Genomic DNA, 23,287 nt, shown 5'->3' with positions numbered 1-23,287 from the left:
TAGTAAACACGCTGCAGGACTGCTTGTATCGCACATGATATCACACACAAGTAAACACGCTGCAGGACTGCTTGTATCGCACATGATATCACACACTAGTAAACACGCTGCAGGACTGCTTGTATCGCACATGATATCACACACAAGTAAACACGCTGCAGGACTGCTTGTATCGCACATGATATCACACACTAGTAAACACGCTGCAGGACTGCTTGTATCACACATGATATCACACACAAGTAAACACGCTGCAGGACTGCTTGTATCGCACATGATATCACACACAAGTAAACACGCTGCAGGACTGCTTGTATCGCACATGATATCACACACAAGTAAACACGCTGCAGGACTGCTTGTATCGCACATGATATCACACACAAGTAAACACGCTGCAGGACTGCTTGTATCGCACATGATATCACACACAAGTAAACACGCTGCAGGACTGCTTGTATCGCACATGTTATCACACACAAGTAAACACGCTGCATGGTATCACACACAAGTAAACACGCTGCAGGACTGCTTGTATCACACATGATATCACACACAAGTAAACACGCTGCAGGACTACTTGTATCGCACATGATATCACACACAAATAAACACGCTGCAGGACTGCTTGTATCGCACATGATATCACACACAAGTAAACACGCTGCAGGACTGCTTGTATCGCACATGATATCACACACTAGTAAACACGCTGCAGGACTGCTTGTATCGCACATGATATCACACACAAGTAAACACGCTGCAGGACTGCTTGTATCGCACATGATATCACACACTAGTAAACACGCTGCAGGACTGCTTGTATCGCACATGATATCACACACAAGTAAACACGCTGCAGGACTGCTTGTATTGCACATGATATCACACACTAGTAAACACGCTGCAGGACTGCTTGTATCACACATGATATCACACACAAGTAAACACGCTGCAGGACTGCTTGTATCGCACATGATATCACACACAAGTAAACACGCTGCAGGACTGCTTGTATCGCACATGATATCACACACAAGTAAACACGCTGCAGGACTGCTTGTATCGCACATGATATCACACACAAGTAAACACGCTGCAGGACTGCTTGTATCGCACATGGTATCACACACAAGTAAACACGCTGCATGGTATCACACACAAGTAAACAGGCTGCAGGACTGCTTGTATCGCACATGATATCACACACAAGTAAACACGCTGCAGGACTGCTTGTATCACACATGGTATCACACACAAGTGAACACGCTGCAGGACTGCTGGTACCGCACATGGTATCACACACAAGTAAACACGCTGCAGGACTGCTTGTATCGCACATGATATTGCACATTTTACATGCAAGCCAAAAATAATGCAGCACTTGTCCAATGGCTGTAATAATTCTGGCTAAGCAATGTGTTCCTGATCAACATTACAACATCGTCTGTGTTGAGCCATACACTTGGTATCAAATGACGATGTGGTATCACCTCTCCCTTGTCTTCTCTACGGTTAAATAGAGAAGCACAGTATTTATCTGTACCCTCGACAGCTGGATACAAAATGATCAAGCTTGTAAAGACGAGAGGCGGTCATTGAAGCTGCCTTCCTCGCATCTTACATCCCTACATGCTCCTGGAAGAGACAGCCGGCTTCCACAGCTTCCTGGATCATTAACCTGGCTGCTCCTCTCCTCAGATAGCAGACCTAAAATAGCTGCTGCTTTCACGCTGTCTTGCTCCTCATCGATACAGGACACCAGTGCAAAGATCGCTCTGTTTACTGGATGTCACACACACTCTCACCACCTCCACTGCCTGCCCAAATATGGAACGCTGTGTGTGTGTGTGTGTGTGTGTGCGTGTGTGCGTGTGTGTGTGTGTGTGTGTCTGTGTGTGTGTGTGTCTGTGCGTAAGTGTGTGTGTGTGCGTGTGCGTCTGTGTTTCTCTGTGTGTGAGTGTGCATTTTTGTGTTTGTGTGTGTGCGTGCATGTGTGTATATATATATCTATTATATACAAACCCCGTTTCCATAAGAGTTGGGAAATTGTGTTAAATGTAAATATAAACAGAATACAATGATTTGCAAATCCTTTTCAAGCCATATTCAGTTGAATATGCTACAAAGACAACATATTTGATGTTCAAACTCATAAACATTTTTTTTTTTGCAAATAATCATTAACTTTAGAATTTAACGCCAGCAACACGTGATAAAGAAGTTGGGAAAGTTGCAATAGATACTGATAAAGTGGAGGAATGCTCATCAAACACTTATTTGGATCATCCCACAGATGTGCGGGCTAATTGGGAACAGGTGGGTGCCATGATTGGGTATAAAAGCAGCTTCCATGAAATGCTAAGTAATTCACAAACAAGGATGGGGTGAGGGTCACCACTTTGTAAGCAAATTGTCGAACAGTTTTAGAACAACATTTCTCAACGAGCTATTGCAAGGAATTTAGGGATTTTACCATCTACGATCTGTAAAATCATCAAAAGGTTCAGAGAATCTGGAGAAATCACTGCACGTAAGCGATGATATTACGGACCTTTGATCCCTCAAGGCAGTACTGCATCAAAAACCGACATCAGTGTGTAAAGGATATCACCACATGGGCTCAGGAACACTTCAGAAAACCACTGTCAGTAACTACAGTTGGTCGCTACATCTGTAAATGCAAGTTAAAGCTCTACTATGCAAAGCCAAACCCATTTATCAACAACACCAAGGAACGCCGCTCGCTTGGCTGGGCCTAAGGTCATCTAAGATGGACTGATGCAAAGTGAAAAGGTGTTCTGTGGTCTGACGAGTCCACATTTCAAATTATATTTGGAAACTGTGGACGTGGTGTCCTCCGGAACAAAGAGGAAAATAACCATCCGGATTGTTATAGGCACAAAGTGTAAAAGCCAGCATGTGTGATGGTATGGGGGTGCATTAGTGCCCAAGGCATGGGTAACTTACACATCTGTGAAGGCACCATTAATGCTGAAAGGTCCATACAGGTTTTGGAGCAACATATGTTGTCATCCAAGCAGCGTTATCATGGACGCCCCTGCTTATTTCAGCAAGACAATGCCAAGCCACGTGTTACAACAGCGTGGTTTCGTAGTAAAAGAGTGTGGGTACTTTCCTGGCCCGCCTGCGGTCCAGACCTGTCTCACATGGAAAATGTGTGGCGCATTATGAAGCGTAGAATACGACAGTGGAGACCCTGGACTGTTGAAGGACTGGAGGTCTACATAAAACAAAAATAATTCCACTTCCAAAGCTTCAACAATTAGTTTCCTCAGTTCCCAAACGTTTATTGAGTGTTGTTAAAGGACAAGGTGATGTAACACAGTGGTGAACATGCCCTTTCCCAACTACTTTGACACGTGTTGCAGCCATGAAATTCTAAGTTAATTATTATTTGCAAAAAAAATAAAGTTTATGAGTTTGAACATCAAACATGTTGTCTTTGTAGCATATTCAACTGAATATGGGTTGAAAAGGATTTGCAAATCATTGTATTCTGTTTATATTTACATCTAACACATATTCCCAACTCATATGGAAACAGGGTTTGTATTATTAAAGCTGCTTGAAATGGTCAAAAAAGTTGCTTATTTGTGACAAATGTTGAAGCCTTGGTGCTCTTGTCTTTGCTGATGTTCTCCAGGTGGAGGAGGCCCTCAGCGAGGTGGACTTTCAGTTGAAGCTGGATCTTCACTTCACTGACAACGAGCAACAGTAGGTGCACGGACCAATTATTCATGTTGAATTATTCAAAGCCGCAGCGGGCGTAGATATTAGATAGTCATGGAGAAGTCATTAAGCATGGCTGAAAATTCAATGCCTCTCCCGTCTCTCTAGGCTGGCAGACACGGTGGCCGTCCCCTTGATCAGCAGTCGCACCCTCAACCTCCACTTCCACCCGCAGCGAGGCCTGCACCATCACGTTCCCGTCATGTTCGACTACTTCCACCTGTCTGTCGTCTCCGTTTCCATCCACGCCTCACTGGTGGCCTTGCATCAGCCGCTAATCAGGTAGGAGAAAGCTTTTTTTAGGGCTTCTCATTTACATGGCTTGAAGGTTTTACAAAGCACGGACATTGTTTTGATGTGCACCTCTCACCTTTGATCATGTCAGGGAACATCAACCCTTTGAAACTCTCTCTAGGTTTTTTCCACAGCAGGGGTGTCCAAACTTTTTCCACTGACAAATGAAAGCAAGCCTCTAGTTCAATTTAATATTCTCCATTAGGGCTCCCTTCAATTTTGGTTGATATTAATTAATATAAATATTAATATAAAATGGTCTTAGTCATTCAAGTGTTAAAAATATGTGCATTTTATTTTGCTTTAACACTTAAATATCTACTTATATAAATGCACATCTATTTATTTTCATATACCGTATTTTTCGGAGCATAAGTTGCTCCGGAGTATAAGTCGCACCTGCCGAAAATGCATAATAAAGAAGGAAAAAACATATATAAGTCGCATTTTTGAGGGAAATGTATTTGATGAAATCCAACAGCAAGAATAGACATTTGAAAGGCAATTTGAAATAAATAAAGAATAGTGAACAACAGGCTGAATAAGTGTAGGTTATATGAGGCATAAATAAGCAACTGCTATGTTAACCTAACATATTATGGTAAGAGTCATTCAAATAACTAGAACATATAGAACATGCTAGACCAGGGGTAGGGAGCCAGATGTGGCTCTTTTGATGACTGCATCTGGCTCTCAGATAAATCTTAGCTGACATTGCTTAACACGATAAGTAATAAATGATTCCGCTGGTAATCACAGGGTTAAAAATAACGTTCAAAATTAAAAACATTCTCATGCATTTTAATCCATCAACCCAAGAAGTCGCATTAATGGTAAGAAGTATTTCATTTATTATTTGTTAGCTTCAGAATAACAATATTTTTAAAAAGAAGAATCAATCAATCAATCAATGTTTACTTATATAGCCCTAAATCACTAGTGTCTCAAAGGGTTGCACAAACCACTAGGACATCCTCGGTAGGCCCACATAAGGGCAAGGAAAAACTCACACCCAGTGGGACGTCGGTGACAATGATGACTATGAGAACCTTGGAGAGGAGGAAAGCAATGGATGTGGAGCGGGTCTAACATGATACTGTGAGAGTTCAATCCATAATGGATCCAACACAGTCGCGCGAGTCCAGTCCAAAGCGGATCCAAAACAGCAGCGAGAGTCCCGTTCACAGCGGAGCCAGCAGGAAACCATCCCAAGCGGAGGCGGATCAGCAGCGCAGAGATGTCCCCAGCCGATACACAGGCAAGCAGTACATGGCCACCGGATCGGACCGGACCCCCTCCACAAGGGAGAGTGGGACATAGGACAAAAAGAAAAGAAACGGCAGATCAACTGGTCTAAAAAGGGAGTCTATTTAAAGGCTAGAGTATACAAATGAGTTTTAAGGTGAGACTTAAATGCTTCTACTGTGGTGGCATCTCGAACTTTTACCGGGAGGGCATTCCAGAGTACTGGAGCCCGAAATGAAAAAGCTCTATAGCCCGCAGACTTTTTTTGGGCTTTGGGAATCACTAATAAGCCGTAGTCCTTTGAACGCAGATTTCTTGCCGGGACATATGGTACAAAACAATCGGCAGGATAGGATGGAGCTAGACCGTGTAGTACTTTATACGTAAGTAGTAAAACCTTAAAGTCACATCTTAAGTGCACAGGAAGCCAGTGCAGGTGAGCCAGTATAGGTATATATGTATGTATATATGTATATAAAGGTATATACAGTATAGGTATATATGTATGTATATATGTATATAAAGGTATATACAGTATAGGTATATATGTATGTATATATGTATATAAAGGTATATACAGTACAGGCGTAATGTGATCAAACTTTCTTGTTCTTGTCAAAAGTCTAGCAGCCGCATTTTGTACCAACTGTAATCTTTTAATGCTAGACATGGGGAGACCCGAAAATAATACGTTACAATAGTCGAGGCGAGAGACTTATACTCAAAAAATGTTAGTCTAACTTAAAAATGCGCACATTTAGTTGTATTCAGTGTTATAAAATATTGGAAACACTTTAGAATGGGGAACATATTCTAAGTAACAAAGACTTAATTAAGAGTTATTTGGACACTAGTGGAGCATATAAGGGTTAGGGGTACTAATAAGCAATAATTCTGAGGTTATAAGGGAAGACTCTTAGTTAATGGCTTACTGCTTGTAAAATAAGGCCATGCAGAAAAAAGCATTACTAAGTACTTAAAAAATGACTAATTAAGAGCCAATATGTTACAAATGTGCATGTTAATAAGCAACTAATTAATGGTGAATATGTTCCCCATATCAAAGTATTACCAAAATATAATATGGCTCTCACGGAAATACGTTTTTAAGATATTTGGCCTTCATGGCTCTCTCAGCCGAAACGGTTCCCGACCCCTGTGCTAGACCTTTACCAGACAATCTGTCACTCCTAATTATATAAGTCGCACTATGAAAAAAACGTTGACTTATAGTCCGAAAAATACGGTAAGTTCCTTGGGTGAATAAAGTAAACTCACTACACCGGTATGTTTTAGTGCTTTCATGGCCAGTTTAGCGACAGATATAAGTAAGAACTTTACACTATATATTACAAATAGCAACATTAATGTCACATAACAAGAAGATAGAGAAAAAAGAAGAACTTCAGGACTTATTCAGATCCCAAATACAGATCAGCAGGTACCAGAGGGTAAGAAAAGTTGTTTTTGTATAATATTGTGAAACAAAACAGCAGATAATATGTCTTACCTTATACACACACCCTATGTTGAAGCACAGTACAATCCATTAAGTGGTGCGGCTTCATAGCTTCCAAAGTCCTACTAAAACATTTTGATAGATTTTTGAGCGCCATGTGTAATGTTCTATATTTTCAATGGAACATATAAAATGCTGGTGTTGTTTACTTGAGTCATATTGCAGTCTACACATACCGTATTTCCTTGAATTGCTGCCGGGTATATAGTATGCGCCTGCCTAGAATTACTGCCGGGTCAAACTCGTTTCGCAAAATAATTAGCATATGCCTAGAATTTCCACCGGGTCAAACTCGTCACGTCACGAGTGACACTTCACCTGTCATCATTTTCAAAATGGAGGAGGCTGATTTTAATAATTTGAAATCACATAAAGAGAAGAAGATTAAGAGCTATTCAGTAGGATTTAAGGTCCAAGCTATTGAATATGCTAAAAAGAACAGTAAGCGGCTATGTTTTATGAATATACCGTAGCTGCGTGTGTCAAATATGAGTCATTAAATGACTCCCGCCTCATGGTGGTAGAGGGCGCTAGTGATCAGAAGAAGTGACAACAAGCAGCAAGAGTGAGCAGCGATCGTTTATTTTTTCCTCTCGCTTGCACTTTTAACATGGAGGATTACATATCTAAAATTAAACAGTTTTCTAAACTGGACTTTCAATCGAAGCAGGAGGTAATAAAGGAAGATCTCCATCGAGAAAGAGAGACTTTTAAAACTGAAGAAAGATAAGGAAGACTTCTGTAAACAAGTTATCGATGCTTTTGATCAGAAGGAGCTGCGCATGAACTTTATTTATAAATAAAGGTAAGCCCATAATAACGTTTTTTTTAATTAAATGTGCTTTTCATGATGGTCACATCACACTCAAATTTTTAAGCGCAGGCCTAAATTTTTACTGCATGCCTTTGGTAAGTGCCGGAGTGAGAAGAGGTTTTAAAATAATTAGCGCATGCTTGTCTTTACCGCATGCCTTTGGTAAACACCGGCGTGAGAAGAGGTTTTAAATTTATTAGCGCCCCGGCGGCAATTCAAGGAAATACGGCATCTCTTATATGTGACTGCCATCTACTGGTCACACTTATCATTACACCATGTACCAAATTGTTTCGAGGTCGGAAAGAAAAAACTCAATTATTCCGTACATTAGGTGCACCGGGTTGGTTATAAAGCGCACTGTCGAGTTTTGAGGAAAAGGATTTAATTGCGCCTTATAGTCCGGAAACTACGGTACTTAAAAAAAGAAGAAAATGTGTGGTAAGTTACATGAGACATGTGAGTGTGAAAAAGAGGTTGGTAGATGAGAATAAATGTAAAGGTCAAATGTTAGTTGTAATGCACCGACTTGCAGGAAATGTTCTTTTCTTTCAGGGTTTGTATTCCTCTTTTTTTTCCCTCAAAGGGTGCTCACATGCCTTCAGATAGCTGAATCATTCATTACATTACTTTTGGTGCATTATTATTTTTGGAACAATGACAATTAAAAAAAAGTCAGACTAAAGGTGTCCGGGATCCAAAAGGCAAATAAATATGTTCAAAATAAGTCGTATTATTTGGACTTTCAACACTCTAATCTCTATGCCAACTTCACATTAGTCTGTTAAGTTTTTCATTCTTTTGAGCAGGGGTGCCCATTACGTCGATCGCGAGCTACCAGTCGACCGCGGGGGGTGTGTCAGTCGATCTCCAGCCAGGCTTTTAAAAAAAATAGACCTAAAAATGAGTGATCATCAATCTTCACCAAGACGTCACTTAAATGACATTCACGGTACCGGAGGGTCTTGTGAGATGACGCTGGCTGCTGCAAGATCATTATTATGAAAAAGGCGAGAAACACTTTTTATTTCAACAGACTCTCGCGCTGTACCTTCCGTCAAAACTCTAAAGGCCGACTGCACATTTCCTATCTTCACAATAAAAGCCCTGCTTCATGCTGCCTGCGCTAACTAAATACAGAGTCTCAGAAAAGTGGCGTGCACAAGCGATCCCTCAGAAAGCTGGCGTGCACAAGCTTTCCGAGACTCTTATTTTGTTAGCGCAGGCAGCATGAAGCAGGGCTTTTATTGTGAAGATAGGAAATGTGCAGTCGGCCTTGAGAGTTTTGACGGAAGGGACGGCGCAAAAGTCTGTTGAAATAAAAAGTGTTTCTCGCCTTCCTCTCTGTCATTTTTTCATAATAATGAACTGGCAGCAGCCAGCGTCATCTCACAAGACCCTCGGGTGCCGTGAATGTCAATCAAGCAAGCTATGGAATTTGCCGCCAATGTTTTTCTTATAAAGTGTATGGAAGCTGGATGAATTAGATGCCAAAAACCAACCCCTTTCATGTGGTATTGTACAGAAAGGACAACTTTTTTTCTCCTCCATTTGAAGATGTGGGCGTTATCATCATTACTGTCTGATTCCAATCAATGCAAGTCATCAGAATCAGGTAATACACCAACTTATATTCTTGTCTTCGTGAAAGAAAGACATCTATATGTGTTACACATGCTTGTATTATCATTAAACACATTTAACTTGTCTACAAAAATGTCTCTTTCATAAATAAATAAATATAAATGATATATATAAATGAGGTAAATCCCCTCAAGTTGGTCAATTGAAAAGTAACTCGCCTGCAGAAAAAGTGTGGGCACCCCTGCTTTTGAGCAATGACACTTTTCAAGAAAAAGCAGCCTGCATTGCAGCTTTGTGTTATTCTTGTCAACATAGCAACATTTTCTCGTTACATTTCACCTGCTGGCTCTTTTATTCCATTTTTTAAGGGTTTTTGGCGATATTTTTGAAATAGGCTGTTAGAAAATTAGCTGCATTCCACAAATTAGACAAACTTAGACTCATTAGACTCAATTTTTTTTTTTTTTTTTTTTTTTTAATTTATTTTTTATTTATTTATTTTTTTTTTTTAATTTATACTACCATATTGTATATGCACCTTAGGAGGAGCTGCTCCAATTTCGTTGTTCTTTGAACCTGTTCATTGCAATAATGACAATAAAAACTCTATTCTATTCTATTCTATTCTATTATTTATTAAAGGCCTACTGAAACCCACTACTACCCACCACGCAGTCTGATAGTTTCAAATCTTAACATTAACATTGCAACACATGTCAATATGGCCGGTTTAGTTGACTAAATTGCAATTTTAAATTTCGCGTTGAAGTATCATACTAAAACATTGCGGTATGATGATTGTAGAGGACATCTTGTTCCAGCACCGTTCCCAGCTATAAGTCGTCTGTTTTCATAGCATAATTCCACAGTATTCTGGACATCTGTGTTGCTGAATCTTTTGCAATTTGTTCAATGAATAATGGAGACGTCAAAGAAGAAAGCTGTAGGTGGGAAGCGGTGTATTGTGGCCGCCTTTAGCAACACAAACACTGCCGGTGTTTCATTGTTTACATTCCCGAAAGATGACAGTCAAACTTTACTATGGAACATAGATGTCAAGCGAACACGGTTGGAATTGGACCAAACACACAAAGTACAGTGTATTATGCAGCCATCATTTCGAAAGATCGTGTTTCAAAGAGGGTCCCTTGCGAAGGGCAGAGATGGGCATCGCCACCACCCGTCGACTGGTGCTGAAGAAAGGTGCGGGGCCCACCTTCAGGTTGCACAGGTACGACTATATAATCTCACTAAAACACTAGTAACACAATAAGCAGATAAGGGATTTTCCAGAATTATCCTAGTAAATGTGTCTAATAACATCTGAATCGCTCCCACTGTATAGTCTTTTTTTTTTTTTTTTCTGGGACGGCATGGCACAGTGGGAGAGTAGCTGTGTGCAACCCGAGGGTACCTGGTTCAATCCCCACCTAGTACCGACCTCGTCACATCCGTTGTGTCCTGAGCAAGACACTTCACCCTTGCTCCTGATGGGTGCTGGTTAGCGCCTTGCATGGCAGCTCCCTCCATCGGTGTTTGAATGTGTGTGTGAATGGGTAAATGTGGAAGTAGTGTCAAAGCGCTTTGAGTACCTTGTACTCAACCAGGTAGACACGCTAGCGGGTCTACCTGGTTGATCCTGCCAGTAGCATATGTTTGTCTCAAAGATTAAGCAGTGCAAGTGCAAACGAGTTTGACAGTGAAACTGCGAATGGGTCATTAAATCAGTTATGGTTCCTTTGATCACTCCACCGTTACTTGGATAACTGTGGCAATTCTAGAGCTAATACATGCATACGAGCGCTGACCCTGGACGGGGATGTGTGCATTTATCAGACCGAAAACCCATGCGGGGCTCCCAACCTCCTCCGGGGGGCGGGACGCCCCGGCCGCTTTGGTGACTCTAGATAACCTCGAGCAGATCGCCGGCCCCTGGTGGCGGCGACGTCTCTTTCGAATGTCTGCCTTATCAACTTTCGATATACAAATACCACCCATTTATCATTTATCATTTCTAGTCCTTCACTCTCACTTTCCTCATCCACGAATCTTTCATCCTGGCTCAAATTAATGAGGAAATTGTTGCTTTCTCGGTCCGAATCGCTCTCGCTGCTGGTGGCCATGGTTGTAAACAATGTTCAGATGCGAGGAGCTCCACAACCCGTGACGTCACGCGCTCATCGTCTGCTACTTCCGCTACAGGCAAGGCTTTTTTTATTAGCGACCAAAAGTTGGGAACTTTATCGTGGATGTTCTCTACTAAATCCTTTTAGCAAAAATATGGCGAATGGAGCTGCTATCCCCGTTTAAATAAGAGCATCTCATTTCAGTAGGCCTTTAAATGTCCACCGGGCCTCTCTGCTCTGCAGTATTGTTTTGACCCGCGGTTTCTTCTGCTTGCTGACCCATCACTGCATGTCTCCCCTGCCTCCAGCTTCGCCCGCACAGGAAAAGGGTCCTGGCTGGGAAAAGGGTCAGCAGAGAGCACCAATGATCCATCTGCAGTCTCAGTGGAGAACCTCGTGTTTGGAGCAGGGTACTGCAAGCCCATCATCTCGGAGGTATGTGCGGTCAAATCTGATTCATACATCTTCAGAGTTGGTCACTTGAGGCTTAAAACAATGGAGGCTGAAACTGAATAAATGTCTTTAAACTAAGATATTAGCCCAGTCATACCGGCTCACACAAGCTCCACCCACAACTTGCAGTCTTCAAAATGTATCTCCATGAATGAAACTCTTCTTATGGAGCTGGGGTGCCCACACTTTTTCTGCAGGCGAGCTACTTTTCAATTGACCAAGTCGAGGAGATCTACCTCATTCCTATTTATAATTTATATTTATTTATTTACGAAAGAGACATTTTTGTTAACAAATTAATGGTGTTTAATGATAATACAAGCATGTTTAACACACATAGATTCCTTTTTTTCATGAAGACAAGAATATAAGTTGGTGTATTACCTGATTCTGATGACTTGCATTGATTGGAATCAGACAGTGGTGATGATAACGTCCGCATTTTTAAATGGAGGAGAAAAAGTCCTCCTTTCTGTCCAATACCACATGAAAGTGGTTGGATTTGGCATCTCATTTGTCCAACTTGCATACTCGTTTTGAAACACTTTGTTATGAGAGTAGCATATGTGTGTGGCCCTTTAATGTCTGGCAGCAGGTGAGTGACGTCAGTGAGTGTGCGGGTGGGCAAGCAAGTGAGAAAGCGCTCGCTGAGGGCGGGGGAGAAATACATTGGCATCAAACTCCGTAGCTTGCTAGCTTTCTGAGACTCTTATTTTGTTAGCACAAGCCGGATGAAACAGGTTTTTTATGGTGAAGACAGGAACTGTGCAGTCGCTCTTTAGAGTTTTGACAGTAGGTACGGAGTCTCTAGAAATAAAATGTGTTTCTCTGCGTCCGCCCTGTTAGTGATTTTTTTTCTTAAATATGAGCTCGCAGCAGCAAGCGTCATCTCACAAGATCCTCGGGTGCCGAGAATGTCAAACAACTGACGAAAGTGAAGTCTTGGTATGATTGATGATTGCTCATTTTTATGTCTATTTTTTAATGCCTGGCTTGAGATCGACTGACACACCCTCCGAGATCGACGTAATGCCCACCCCTGATATAGAGTCTTTACTTCTAGGTCTAAAAAGATGAGAGGTGACTAGAATTGAAGTTTAAAGGGGAACTGCAATTTTATATATATATATTTTTTCCCATTATTCGCAATTCTTATGTAAGACAAGAACAGCGTTTCTCAAAGTGTGGGGCAGGCCCCACTGGTGGGGAATAGACACATGACAGGTGGGGCGCGAGGAACAGGAGGAAATTTCACTTAAAACATTTTTTTTTTATTATATTCTTAGATTATTTTTTTTTTGCTATGCTTTCATTTTCTATACACACTTTGTGATTCTGTCTGGGAAATCCGTTATGTAAATAAATGTGAATTACTTATTTTTCCCCTAGGCTTTAAATTTCTAGGTAGGGGCGAAAGTTTGACGGATATAGCAACAGTAACTAATGGGGGCGGGGCTAAGCGGAAACTTTTTTCACGCGGATGGGTAGCAGTCTAATGTGTGGACCACAATTACACGAAATGGATCGGTTCGCAGCCGAGTGTGAAGCGACCGGAATGAGAATCAGCACCTCCAAGTCCATGGTTCTCGCCCGGAAAAGGGTGGAGTGCCGTCTCCGGGTTGGGGAGGAGCCCCTGCCCCAAGTGGAGGAGTTCAAGTACCTAGGAGTCTTGTTCACGAGTGAGGGAAGAGTGGATCGTGAGATCGACAGGCGGATCGGTGCGGCGTCTTCAGTAATGCGGACGTTGTACCGATCCGTTGTGGTGAAGAAGGAGCTGAGCCGGAAGGCAAAGCTCTCAATTTACCGGTCGATCTACGTTCCCATCCTCACCTATGGTCATGAGCTTTGGGTCATGACCGAAAGGATAAGATCACGGGTACAAGCGGCCCAAATGAGTTTGGGTCTCTCCCTTAGAGATAGGGTGAGAAGCTCTGCCATCCGGGAGGAACTCAAAGTAAAGCCGCTGCTCCTCCACATGGAGAGGAGCCAGATGAGGTGGTTCGGGCATCTGGTCAGGATGCCACCCGAACGCCTCCCTAGGGCACGTCCAACCGGGGAAGACCCAGGACACGTTGGGAAGACTATGTCTCCCGGCTGGCCTGGGAACGCCTCGGGATCCCCCGGGAAGAGCTAGACGAAGTGGCTGGGGAGAGGGAAGTCTGGGTTTCCCTGCTTAGGCTGTTGCCCCCGCGACCCGACCTCGGATAAGCGGAAGAAGATAGATGGATGGATGGATGAATACATTTGTGACTCGCTCCTCAAAAGTCGTCAAATCGGAGCCAGCGCCTGCCGAGAAACAAAAATCTGACGGGCTTAATCGACCAAAAAGCCAACGGAAAAGAAAATATGAAGGGTATCTTGCTCTTGGATTCACGGCAACGGTGGTGGGGGCAGAGGAGAGACCCCTGTGTGTTCTGTGTCTAAAACCGCTAGCAGCAGACAGCATGAGAGCCAACAAATTAAAGAGACACCTCGAGACCACACACCCCAATCACGTCAATAAGCCATTTGATTTCTTTCAAATAAAACTGGCAGAGAAGTTATTAGGGTCCTTGGCCCATGGGCCAAGGACCCTATTGAAACTCCATCCATCCATCATCTTCCGCTTATCCGAGGTCGGGTCGCGGGGGCAAGAGCCTAAGCAGGGAAACCCAGACTTCCCTCTCCCCTATTGAAACTGCTGTGTTTTATTATTATTCCGCACCTACGCGCTGTAATTTGACCCCCTTAACATGCTTCAAAACTCACCAAATTTGACACACATGTCGGTATAGCAAACCTTCCCAACATATTAAGCAACCAATCCCCCAAAATGAAAATTGCGCTCTAGCGCCCCCTAGGAAAAAATTACAGACAAAACTGCAAGTAACTTCTGTTAGGAATGTCATAGCGACATGAAACAAAAACTCCTATGTAGGTCTGACTTAGAGCCAATTTTCATACACTCACTTCTTTCAGCAAAAATCTACAAGAAGTTGGCAAAAATCCCTTCAAAATAAAATTTTCGCAAAAAAAGCAATTTTTGCCTCTTTGCGCTGTAATTTGACCCCTTTAAAATGCTTCAAAAGTCACCAAACTTGGCGCACACATAAGGACTGGCGAATATTGCGATCTAATGAAAAAACCAAACCCCAAAACTCAAAATTGCGCTATTGTGGAATAAAACACTGAAAAAACTGCTCCTAGGAAGAAAACACAGACAAAACTGCTTGTAACTTCCGGTAAGAAACTTGGAGAGACATGAAACAAAAACCGCTATGTAGGTCTCGCTTAGACCTACATTTCATAGATTGACAACCCCCAACAAAAATCAACAGGAAGTTTGCAATCCCCCCTTCAAAACAAAAGTTTTGTAAAAACCGGTCACCTTTCTTCAAACATTATCTCCTCTGAGTGTGTTTGTTGTTTTGGCTTCAAACTCGCACAGGAGAGAGATTGAACCCTTCTGATTAAAAGTATAGAACAGAGTTTTGATAAGTTCTCAGGTTTTGATTTTACGCGCCTTCAAAGAACCCCTGTGCAAAGTCTCCTAAAAAAATGTCATTTTTGCCTCTTTGAGCTGTTATTTGACCCCCTTAAAATGCTTCTAAACTCACCAAACTTGACACACACATCAGGTCTGGCAAAAATTGCGATCTGATGAAAAAACCTCAAAACTCAAAATTGCCCTCTACCGCCCCCCTAGGAATACAACACGGACAAACTGCTCCTAGGAAGAAAACACAGACAAAACTGCTTGTAACTTCCGGTAGGAATGGCAGAGAGACATGAAACAAAACACACTATGTAGGTCTCACTTAGACCTACATTTTAATAATTAACATACTTTAGCAAAAATCAACAGGAAGTTTGATATTTTCACTTCAATACAACAACTGCATTACTTTCACAATGCATTAGATTCTCAAAATAGTGGCTCCAAGGCGTCTTCTAACGCTTATCCGGCCGTGGGTCTCGGGGGCAGCAGCCAAAGGCGGACCCGACCAACGCTGCTTGCAGCTTTAATTTTATTTATTATTGAACTTGATGCAAGTTATACCACAGCTGCACAGTTATTTTATTTTTTATTGAACTTGATGTTATTTTATGTTATTAAGTTTGAATGTATACAACTTGAATGTTACTTGACGTTCAATAAATATGAAAATGTTAAACTTGGCATTAGCATTCTGTTGGGGCGATGGGGGCAGGTGGGGCTTGAAAACTCGCCCTTGTCCAAAGTGGGGGATGACAAAAAAAGTTTGAGAACCACTGGACAAGAACACATTTTCATTTTTTTTAATGCTTTCTAATTTGGAAATTACCGTATTTTTCGGATTATAAATCACTCCGAAGTATAAATCGCACAGGCCGAAAATGCATAATAAAGAAGGAAAAAAATATATATGAGTCGCACTGGAGTATAAGTCACATTTTTGGGGGAAATGTATTTAAAAAAATCCAACAGCAAGAATAGACATTTGAAAGGCAATTTAAAATTAAAGCTGCAAGCAGCCCTTTGGCTGCTGCCCCCGAGACCCACGGCCGGATAAGCGTTAGAAGACGCCTTGGAGCCACTATTTTGAGAATCTAATGCATTGTGAAAGTAATGCAGTTGTTGTATTGAAGTGAAAATATCAAACTTCCTGTTGATTTTTGCTAAAGTATGTTAATTATTAAAATGTAGGTCTAAGTGAGACCTACATAGTGTTTTTTGTTTCATGTCACTCTGACATTCCTACCGGAAGTTTCAAGCAGTTTTGTCTGTGTTTTCTTCCTAGGAGCAGTTTGTCCGTGTTGTATTCCTAGGGGGGCGGTAGAGCGCAATTTTGAGTTTTGAGGTTAGGTTTTTTCAACAGATCGCAATTTTTGCCAGACCTGATGTGTGTGTCAAGTTTGGTGAGTTTAGAAGCATTTTAAGGGGGTCAAATAACAGCTCAAAGAGGCAAAAATGACATTTTTTAGGAGACTTTGCACAGGGGTTCTTTGAAGGCGCGTAAAATCAAAACCTGAGAACTTATCAAAACTCTGTTCTATACTTTTAATCAGAAGGGTTCAATCTCTCTCCTGTGCGAGTTTGAAGCCAAAACAACAAACGCACTCAGAGGAGATAATGTTTGAAGAAAGGTGACCGGTTTTTTACAAAACTTTTGTTTTGAAGGGGGGATTGCAAACTTCCTGTTGATTTTTATTGGGGGTTGTCAATCTATGAAATGTAGGTCTAAGCGAGACCTACATAGAGGTTTTTGTTTCATGTCTCTCCGAAATTCCTACCGGAAGTTACAAGCAGTTTTGTCTGTGTTTTCTTCCTAGGAGCAGTTTTTTCAGTGTTTTATTCAAAAATAGTGCTAGAGCGCAATTTTGAGTTTTTGGGGTTTGGTTTTTTCATTAGATCGCAATATTCGCCAGTCCTTGTGTGTGCGCCAAGTTTGGTGACTTTTGAAGCATTTTAAAGGGGTCAAATTACAGCGCAAAGAGGCAAAAATGGCTTTTTTTGCGAAAATTTTATTTTGAAGGGATTTTTGCCAACTTCTTGTAGATTTTTGCTGAAAGAAGTTTTTGTATGAAAATTGGGTCTAAGTCAGACCTACATAGGATTTTTTGTTTCATGTCGCTATGACATTCCTAACAGAAGTTACATGCAGTTTTGTCTGTAATTTTTTTCCTAGTGGGTGCTAGAGCGCAATTTTCATTTTGGGGGATTGGTTGCTTAATATGTTGGGAAAGTTTGCTATACCGACGTGTGTGTCAAATTTGGTGAGTTTTGAAGCATGTTAAGGGGGTCAAATTACAGCGCGTAGGTGCGGAATAATAATAAAACACAGCAGTTTCAATAGGGTCCTTGGCCCATGGCAAAGGACTCCTGTGGAGTCCTTTGCCATGGGCCAAGGAACCTAATAAATAAAGAATAGTGAACAACAGGCTGAATAAGTGTAGGTTATATGAGGCATAAATAAGCAACTGCTATGTTAACCTAACATATTATGGTAAGAGTCATTCAAATAACTATAACATATAGAACATGCTATACCTTTACCAAACTATCTCTCACTCCTAATCCATAAATCCCATGAAATCTTCTTCCTGGATGTCGCTTCTAAACAACTCTGCCAACTCCAAAGGTATGCGCCGCTTCCTCTTGTCCTTTTCTGCTGCATATTTCACTACGTCCAGCTTGTAATCTGCAGTACATGATCTCCTTTTCAACGCCATTTTTGTTCAGCCCTTCTCACTTTTTATAAGTTACCGCCAACCATGAAATGATCTATTTTAATAGCTACGGCAGTAGCAAATAGCATATAGCAGTTAGCATCCCATGACCCACAATGCACTTCTGCCATGACCCTCCCCCGCTGAATTCTTATTGGTTGACGTGTGTGTGACGATTGCTGACATTTTCTTCGTCTCTTCCGCGAATGAGATAAATAATATTATTTGATATTTTACGGTAATGTGTTAATAATTTCACACATAAGTCGCTCCTGAGTATAAGTCACACCCCCGGCCAAACTATGAAAAAAAACTGCGACTTATAGTCCGGAATTTTTTATTTTTATTTTTTTCATAAATAAATACAATCTAGTGTCCTTACGGACTGTATCCCTGCAGACTGTATTGATCTATATTGATACACAATGTATATATTGTATTTTTTATGTTGATTTAATAATTTAAAAAATATATATATATATATTATTATTTTCAATTTTTTTTATTACTTGTACAGCCCGGTACCAATCGGTCCGTGGACCGGTACCGGACCGCGGCCTAGTGTTTGGGGACCACTGGTATAGTGCATTTAATGAGGTTGGACCTTGTCCTGTTATTTTTTTATTGCCATCATGTGATCACTGCATTTTTGCTTGTTGGTCCATGTTGATGGGCTTATATTGCCCATGCAATAGGCAGCGGAAATATTCCCACAAGGAGACAATTGGCTTTGGAATCACATTTTTCCTGCTAATTTGTGTTACTTTGTGTCACTGAGGAGGCTCTCTGGACGGTGAGTGTGTTTGCGGCAGGCAGCTCCCCGTTTAGTCTCCGCCGAGACAAAGATTGTGAATGAGTGAGAAGAGGGGTCTCTCTGTTCACTTCAAAAGCCGGTGACGGCGGAGGTTAAAAAAAAACAACAACTGCAGCCTCTTGCGGTTATTCAACGCACTAATTAAAAAGCCTTGAAGTGGATTAGATATATGGATTAATCGTGCATCCCTAGTGTCAATCACATGCACTTATATAATCCTTCATCATCAGTCTAGTGAACTCCACTCAAGTTTGAAGGTGAAGTCCCGAGTAGCCCACCCCACTAATACCGTGTGTGTCACGCTGCCAACAAGTGATGCATCAATCTATTTGGACCACACCTCCTTGGCTGCAAAACAGCGACTTTCAGACGTCATGGTCTCCACTGTACCTCTTAATGAACACTCCTCCACCTCCTTGTTTTATTCCCACCTCTTTAATAAGCTCTGGCTTAGATAAGCAGTGGGAAGGGAGGTGTGTGTGTGTGTGTGGGGGGGGGGGGGGTCTTCGTTTGATCCCAGTAATGAGTTCAGCTCACAAGCGCCATGTCGCTGCAGGTGAAATGTTCACAGAGAGCTTCCTACTCCATCACCTCCTTTATGCGCTGATGTTAGAAAGTTAAAAAGTTTTATCAAGTGACATACCGTATTCTTCGGAGTATAAGTCGCACCTGCCGAAAATGCATAATAAAGAAGGGAAAAAAACCTATATAAGTCGTATTGGACTATAACTCACATTTTTGGGGGAAATTAATTTGATAAAAGCCAACAGCAAGAATAGACATTTGAAAGGCAATTTAAAATTAAAGCTGCAAGCAGCGTTGGTCGGGCCCGCCTTTGGCTGCAGCCCCCGAGACCCAAACCCGTAACAGGGGTTAGAAGATGCATGGATAGTAGCTACTGTTATTATAGGGTATTGTGTGTAGAATTTTGAGGACAAAAAAAGATTTAATTACATTTCACATTGTCATTGTCTACTGTTAGGGCTTCACGGTGGCAGAGGGGTTAGTGCGTCTGCCTCACAATACGAAGGTCCTGCAGTCCTGGGTTCAAATCCAGGCTCGGGATCTTTCTGTGTGGAGTTTGCATGTTCTCCCCGTGAATGCGTGGGTTCCCTCCGGGTACTCCGGCTTCCTCCCACTTCCAAAGACATGCACCTGGGGATAGGCCCCTCCCACCTCCAAAGACATGCACCTGGGGATAGGTTGATTGGCAACACTAAATTGGCCCTAGTGTGTGAATGTGAGTGTGAATGTTGTCTGTCTATCTGTGTTGGCCCTGCGATGAGGTGGCGACTTGTCCAGGGTGTACCCTGCCTTCCGCCCGATTGTAGCTGAGATAGGCGCCAGCGCCCCCCGCAACCCCGAAAGGGAATAAGCGGTAGAAAATGGATGGATTGTCTACTGTTAGCCAGAAGTGGCCCAATACTTTTGCCTAGTGTTAGTCCTAAGTGTCCCAATACTTTTGTCCAGTGGTAGTAGCCATCTTGAGACACCAGCAGCGCAGCAGCGTCAGCGCAGTTGATCTTTGAAGGGTCATAAAATCATAACCGGAGAACTCATCAAAACTCTTTCGATAACTTTTAATCAGAAGGGTTCAAACTCTGTCCTGTGCGAGTTTGAAGCCGAAACGACAAACGCGCTCAGAGAAGATAATGTTTGAAGACAGGTGACAGATTTTTACAAAACCTTTGTTTTGAAGGGGTAATTGCCATTTTCCTGTTGATTTTTGCTGAAGGATGTCAATTATTAAAATGTAGGTCTAAGTGAGACCTACATAGAGGTTTTTGTTTCATGTCTTTCCAGCATTCCTACCTGAAGTTACAAGCAGTTTTGTCTGTATTTTCTTCCTAGGAGCAGTTTTTTCTGTGTTTAGAGCGCAATTTTGAGTTTTTTTTTGTATTTTTTTTTTTTATTGGATTGTTTGTTCCGCCAGTCCTGATGTGTGTGTCAAGTTTGGTGAGTTTTAAAGCATTTTAAGGGGGTCAAATTACAGCTCAAAGAGGCAAAAATAGCATTTTTTGCAAAAATTTAGTTTCAAAGGGGTTTTTTCCAACTTCCTTTTGATTTTGGGTATAGAAGTAGGTCTAAGTCAGCCCTACAATAGGTCCTTTGGCAATGGGCCATGCGGGCCCTAATAAATAAAGAATAGTGAACAACAGGCTGAATAAGTGTAGATTATATGAGGCATGCATAAGCAACTGAGAAGGTGCCTGCTATGTTCCCTCTCATTGTTCAAACGCAAAAACTCCCTGAGCATCCATCGGAGCACATGTGAGCAACATCAGACGTGCACACCTGTCCCAAAGCTGACTTGAAGACAAGTTGAATGTTTTATTTTAATAATCAAATGCCAGCAGTCAATTTCAATCAATCAATCAATCAATCAATGTTTATTTATATAGCCCCAAATCACAAATGTCTCAAAGGACTGCACAAACCATTACGACTACGACATCCTCGGAAGAACCCACAAAAGGGCAAGGAAAACTCACACCCTGTGGGCAGGGAGAATTCACATCCAGTGGGACGCCAGTGACAATGCTGACTATGAGAAACCTTGGAGAGGACCTCAGATGTGGGCAACCCCCCCCCCCCCCCCCCCCCCCTCTAGGGGACCGAAAGCATGACATTTTTTCTAATATAAGTGATTCGGCCTACTTAAATGAATATAACAAATACAATCTTGTTTTTCATGAGCATAGCATGTGTGAACACAGATGAATGAGATTAACTTCTTACGGCTCAAGGTGGGGGGGGGGGGGGGGTGCAAGGATGACAGGGGAGGCAAAACAATAACAGCGCAATATGTTTTCCTAACATGGTCACTACTGCCTACTTTCTCTTGTTATATTCTTATTTTACTGTTATATTTTTATTCCCATTGTTGCTTTTTATTTTCATTCTTATTGTAATATTTCTGTATTTTGTTTCCATTTAAACCCCCATTATTGACTTTTTACTTTTTTAAATTGATCTCAACTCTGTACACTGCTGCTGGAATTTTAATATTCCTGAAGGAATCAATAAAGTACTATCCATCTATCTATCTATCTATCTATCTATCTATCTATCTATCTATCTATCTATCTATCTATCTATCTATCTATCTATCTATCTATCTATCTATCTATCTGTCCATCTATCTATCTATCTATCTATCTATCTATGTGTTGCGACATCTAGTGGACACATTTAGAACAGCAGTTTAATTGACTGAAAAATTTCGGCTCATTTTTATACTAAGCAAACTCATCGTGCGAACCGCATAAAAGCTGTTGGCGGGCCTGATCCGGCCTGTGGACCGTATGTTTGAACCCCTGCTTGAGAGGTAATGGCGGGTGGTTACCTGAAAGGTGTGCTGTTATACGATCAGTGTTCAGGTCATAAAAACTGTCACCAAGTTCTGAGCAGATTATTGATGTGCATCTAAGTAAAACGTTTGAAAATGTTCCTCTTTGACAGTCTGGTAATGGAATTGCATTTGTGTCAAAATACTTTTAAAATTCCATTTGAATTATAGAAGCAAGTCCATCCATCCATCCATTTTCTACCGCTTGTCCCTTTTGGGGGTTGCGGGGGGTGCTGGGGCCTATCACAGCTGCATTCAGACGGAAGGCGAGTCGTTTACGGCCATTCCATCCATCTATTTGTTTTCTACCGCTCGGGTCGTGTCGGGTTTATTGTGATTAATCATAATTCAGAATTGTAATTAATCTACATGTTTCAATTGATTGTTCTGAACTCCTGTTTCAAAGCAGTTGTCACCTTGTTCTTGATCTGGGGTCACCAGCCTTTTTGAAAGCAAGAGCTACTTCTTGGGTACTAATTAATGCAAAGGGCTACCAGTTTGATACATACTTAAATAAATTGCCAGAAATAGCCAATTTGCTCAATTTACCTTCAACTCTATGTTATTATTAATAATTAATGATATTTATCTTTGTGGAAACACTGATCATCTTAATGATTTCTCACAATAAATATGTATTTTTGATGACATGTTTTAAATAGGTTAAAACCCAATCTGCACTTTGTTAGAATATATAACAAATTGGACCAAGCTATATTTCTAACAAAGACAAATCATTATTTCTTCTAGATTTTCCAGAACAAAATTTTTAAAAGAAATTCAAAAGACTTTGAAATAAGATTTAAATCTGATTCTACAGATTTTCTAGATTTGCCAAAATATATATTTTTTAATTTTAATCATAATAAGTTTGAAGAAATATTTCAGAAATATTATTTGTCAAAAAAACAGAAGCTAAATGTAGAATTAAATTAAAATGTATTTATTATTCTTTACAATAAAAAAAAAAATAGTTGAACATTGATTTAAATTGTCAGGAAAGAAGAGGAAGGAATTTAAAAGGTAAAAAGGTATATGTGTTTAAAAATCCTAAAATCATTTTTAAGGTTGTATTTTTTTCTCTAAAATTGTCTTTCTGAAAGTTATAAGAAGCAAAGTAAAAAAATAAATGAATTTATTTAAACAA

At 41.1% G+C, this 23,287-nt stretch overlaps 1 protein-coding gene across 2 annotated transcripts in view; it reads left to right on the top strand.

Moving 5' to 3' along the window:
- The window catches only part of fam135b (family with sequence similarity 135 member B), a 150,847-nt gene that overhangs the window by 82,394 nt on the left and 45,166 nt on the right, over window positions 1-23,287 (top strand). For both annotated transcript variants that reach the window (XM_061882637.1, XM_061882636.1), the window contains exons 9-11: window positions 3,668-3,738; window positions 3,862-4,035; window positions 11,644-11,770. In XM_061882637.1, coding sequence (XP_061738621.1) covers window positions 3,668-3,738; window positions 3,862-4,035; window positions 11,644-11,770 — 372 coding nt within the window. The remainder of the gene's footprint in view (window positions 1-3,667; window positions 3,739-3,861; window positions 4,036-11,643; window positions 11,771-23,287) is intronic.

The sequence above is a fragment of the Nerophis ophidion genome, linkage group LG21 (genome assembly GCF_033978795.1).
Source record: "Nerophis ophidion isolate RoL-2023_Sa linkage group LG21, RoL_Noph_v1.0, whole genome shotgun sequence".
NCBI classification, from domain to species: Eukaryota; Metazoa; Chordata; class Actinopteri; order Syngnathiformes; family Syngnathidae; genus Nerophis; species Nerophis ophidion.
The sequence above is the reverse complement of the archived record's forward strand: the minus strand, read 5'-3'. Positions and strand labels throughout refer to the sequence as shown.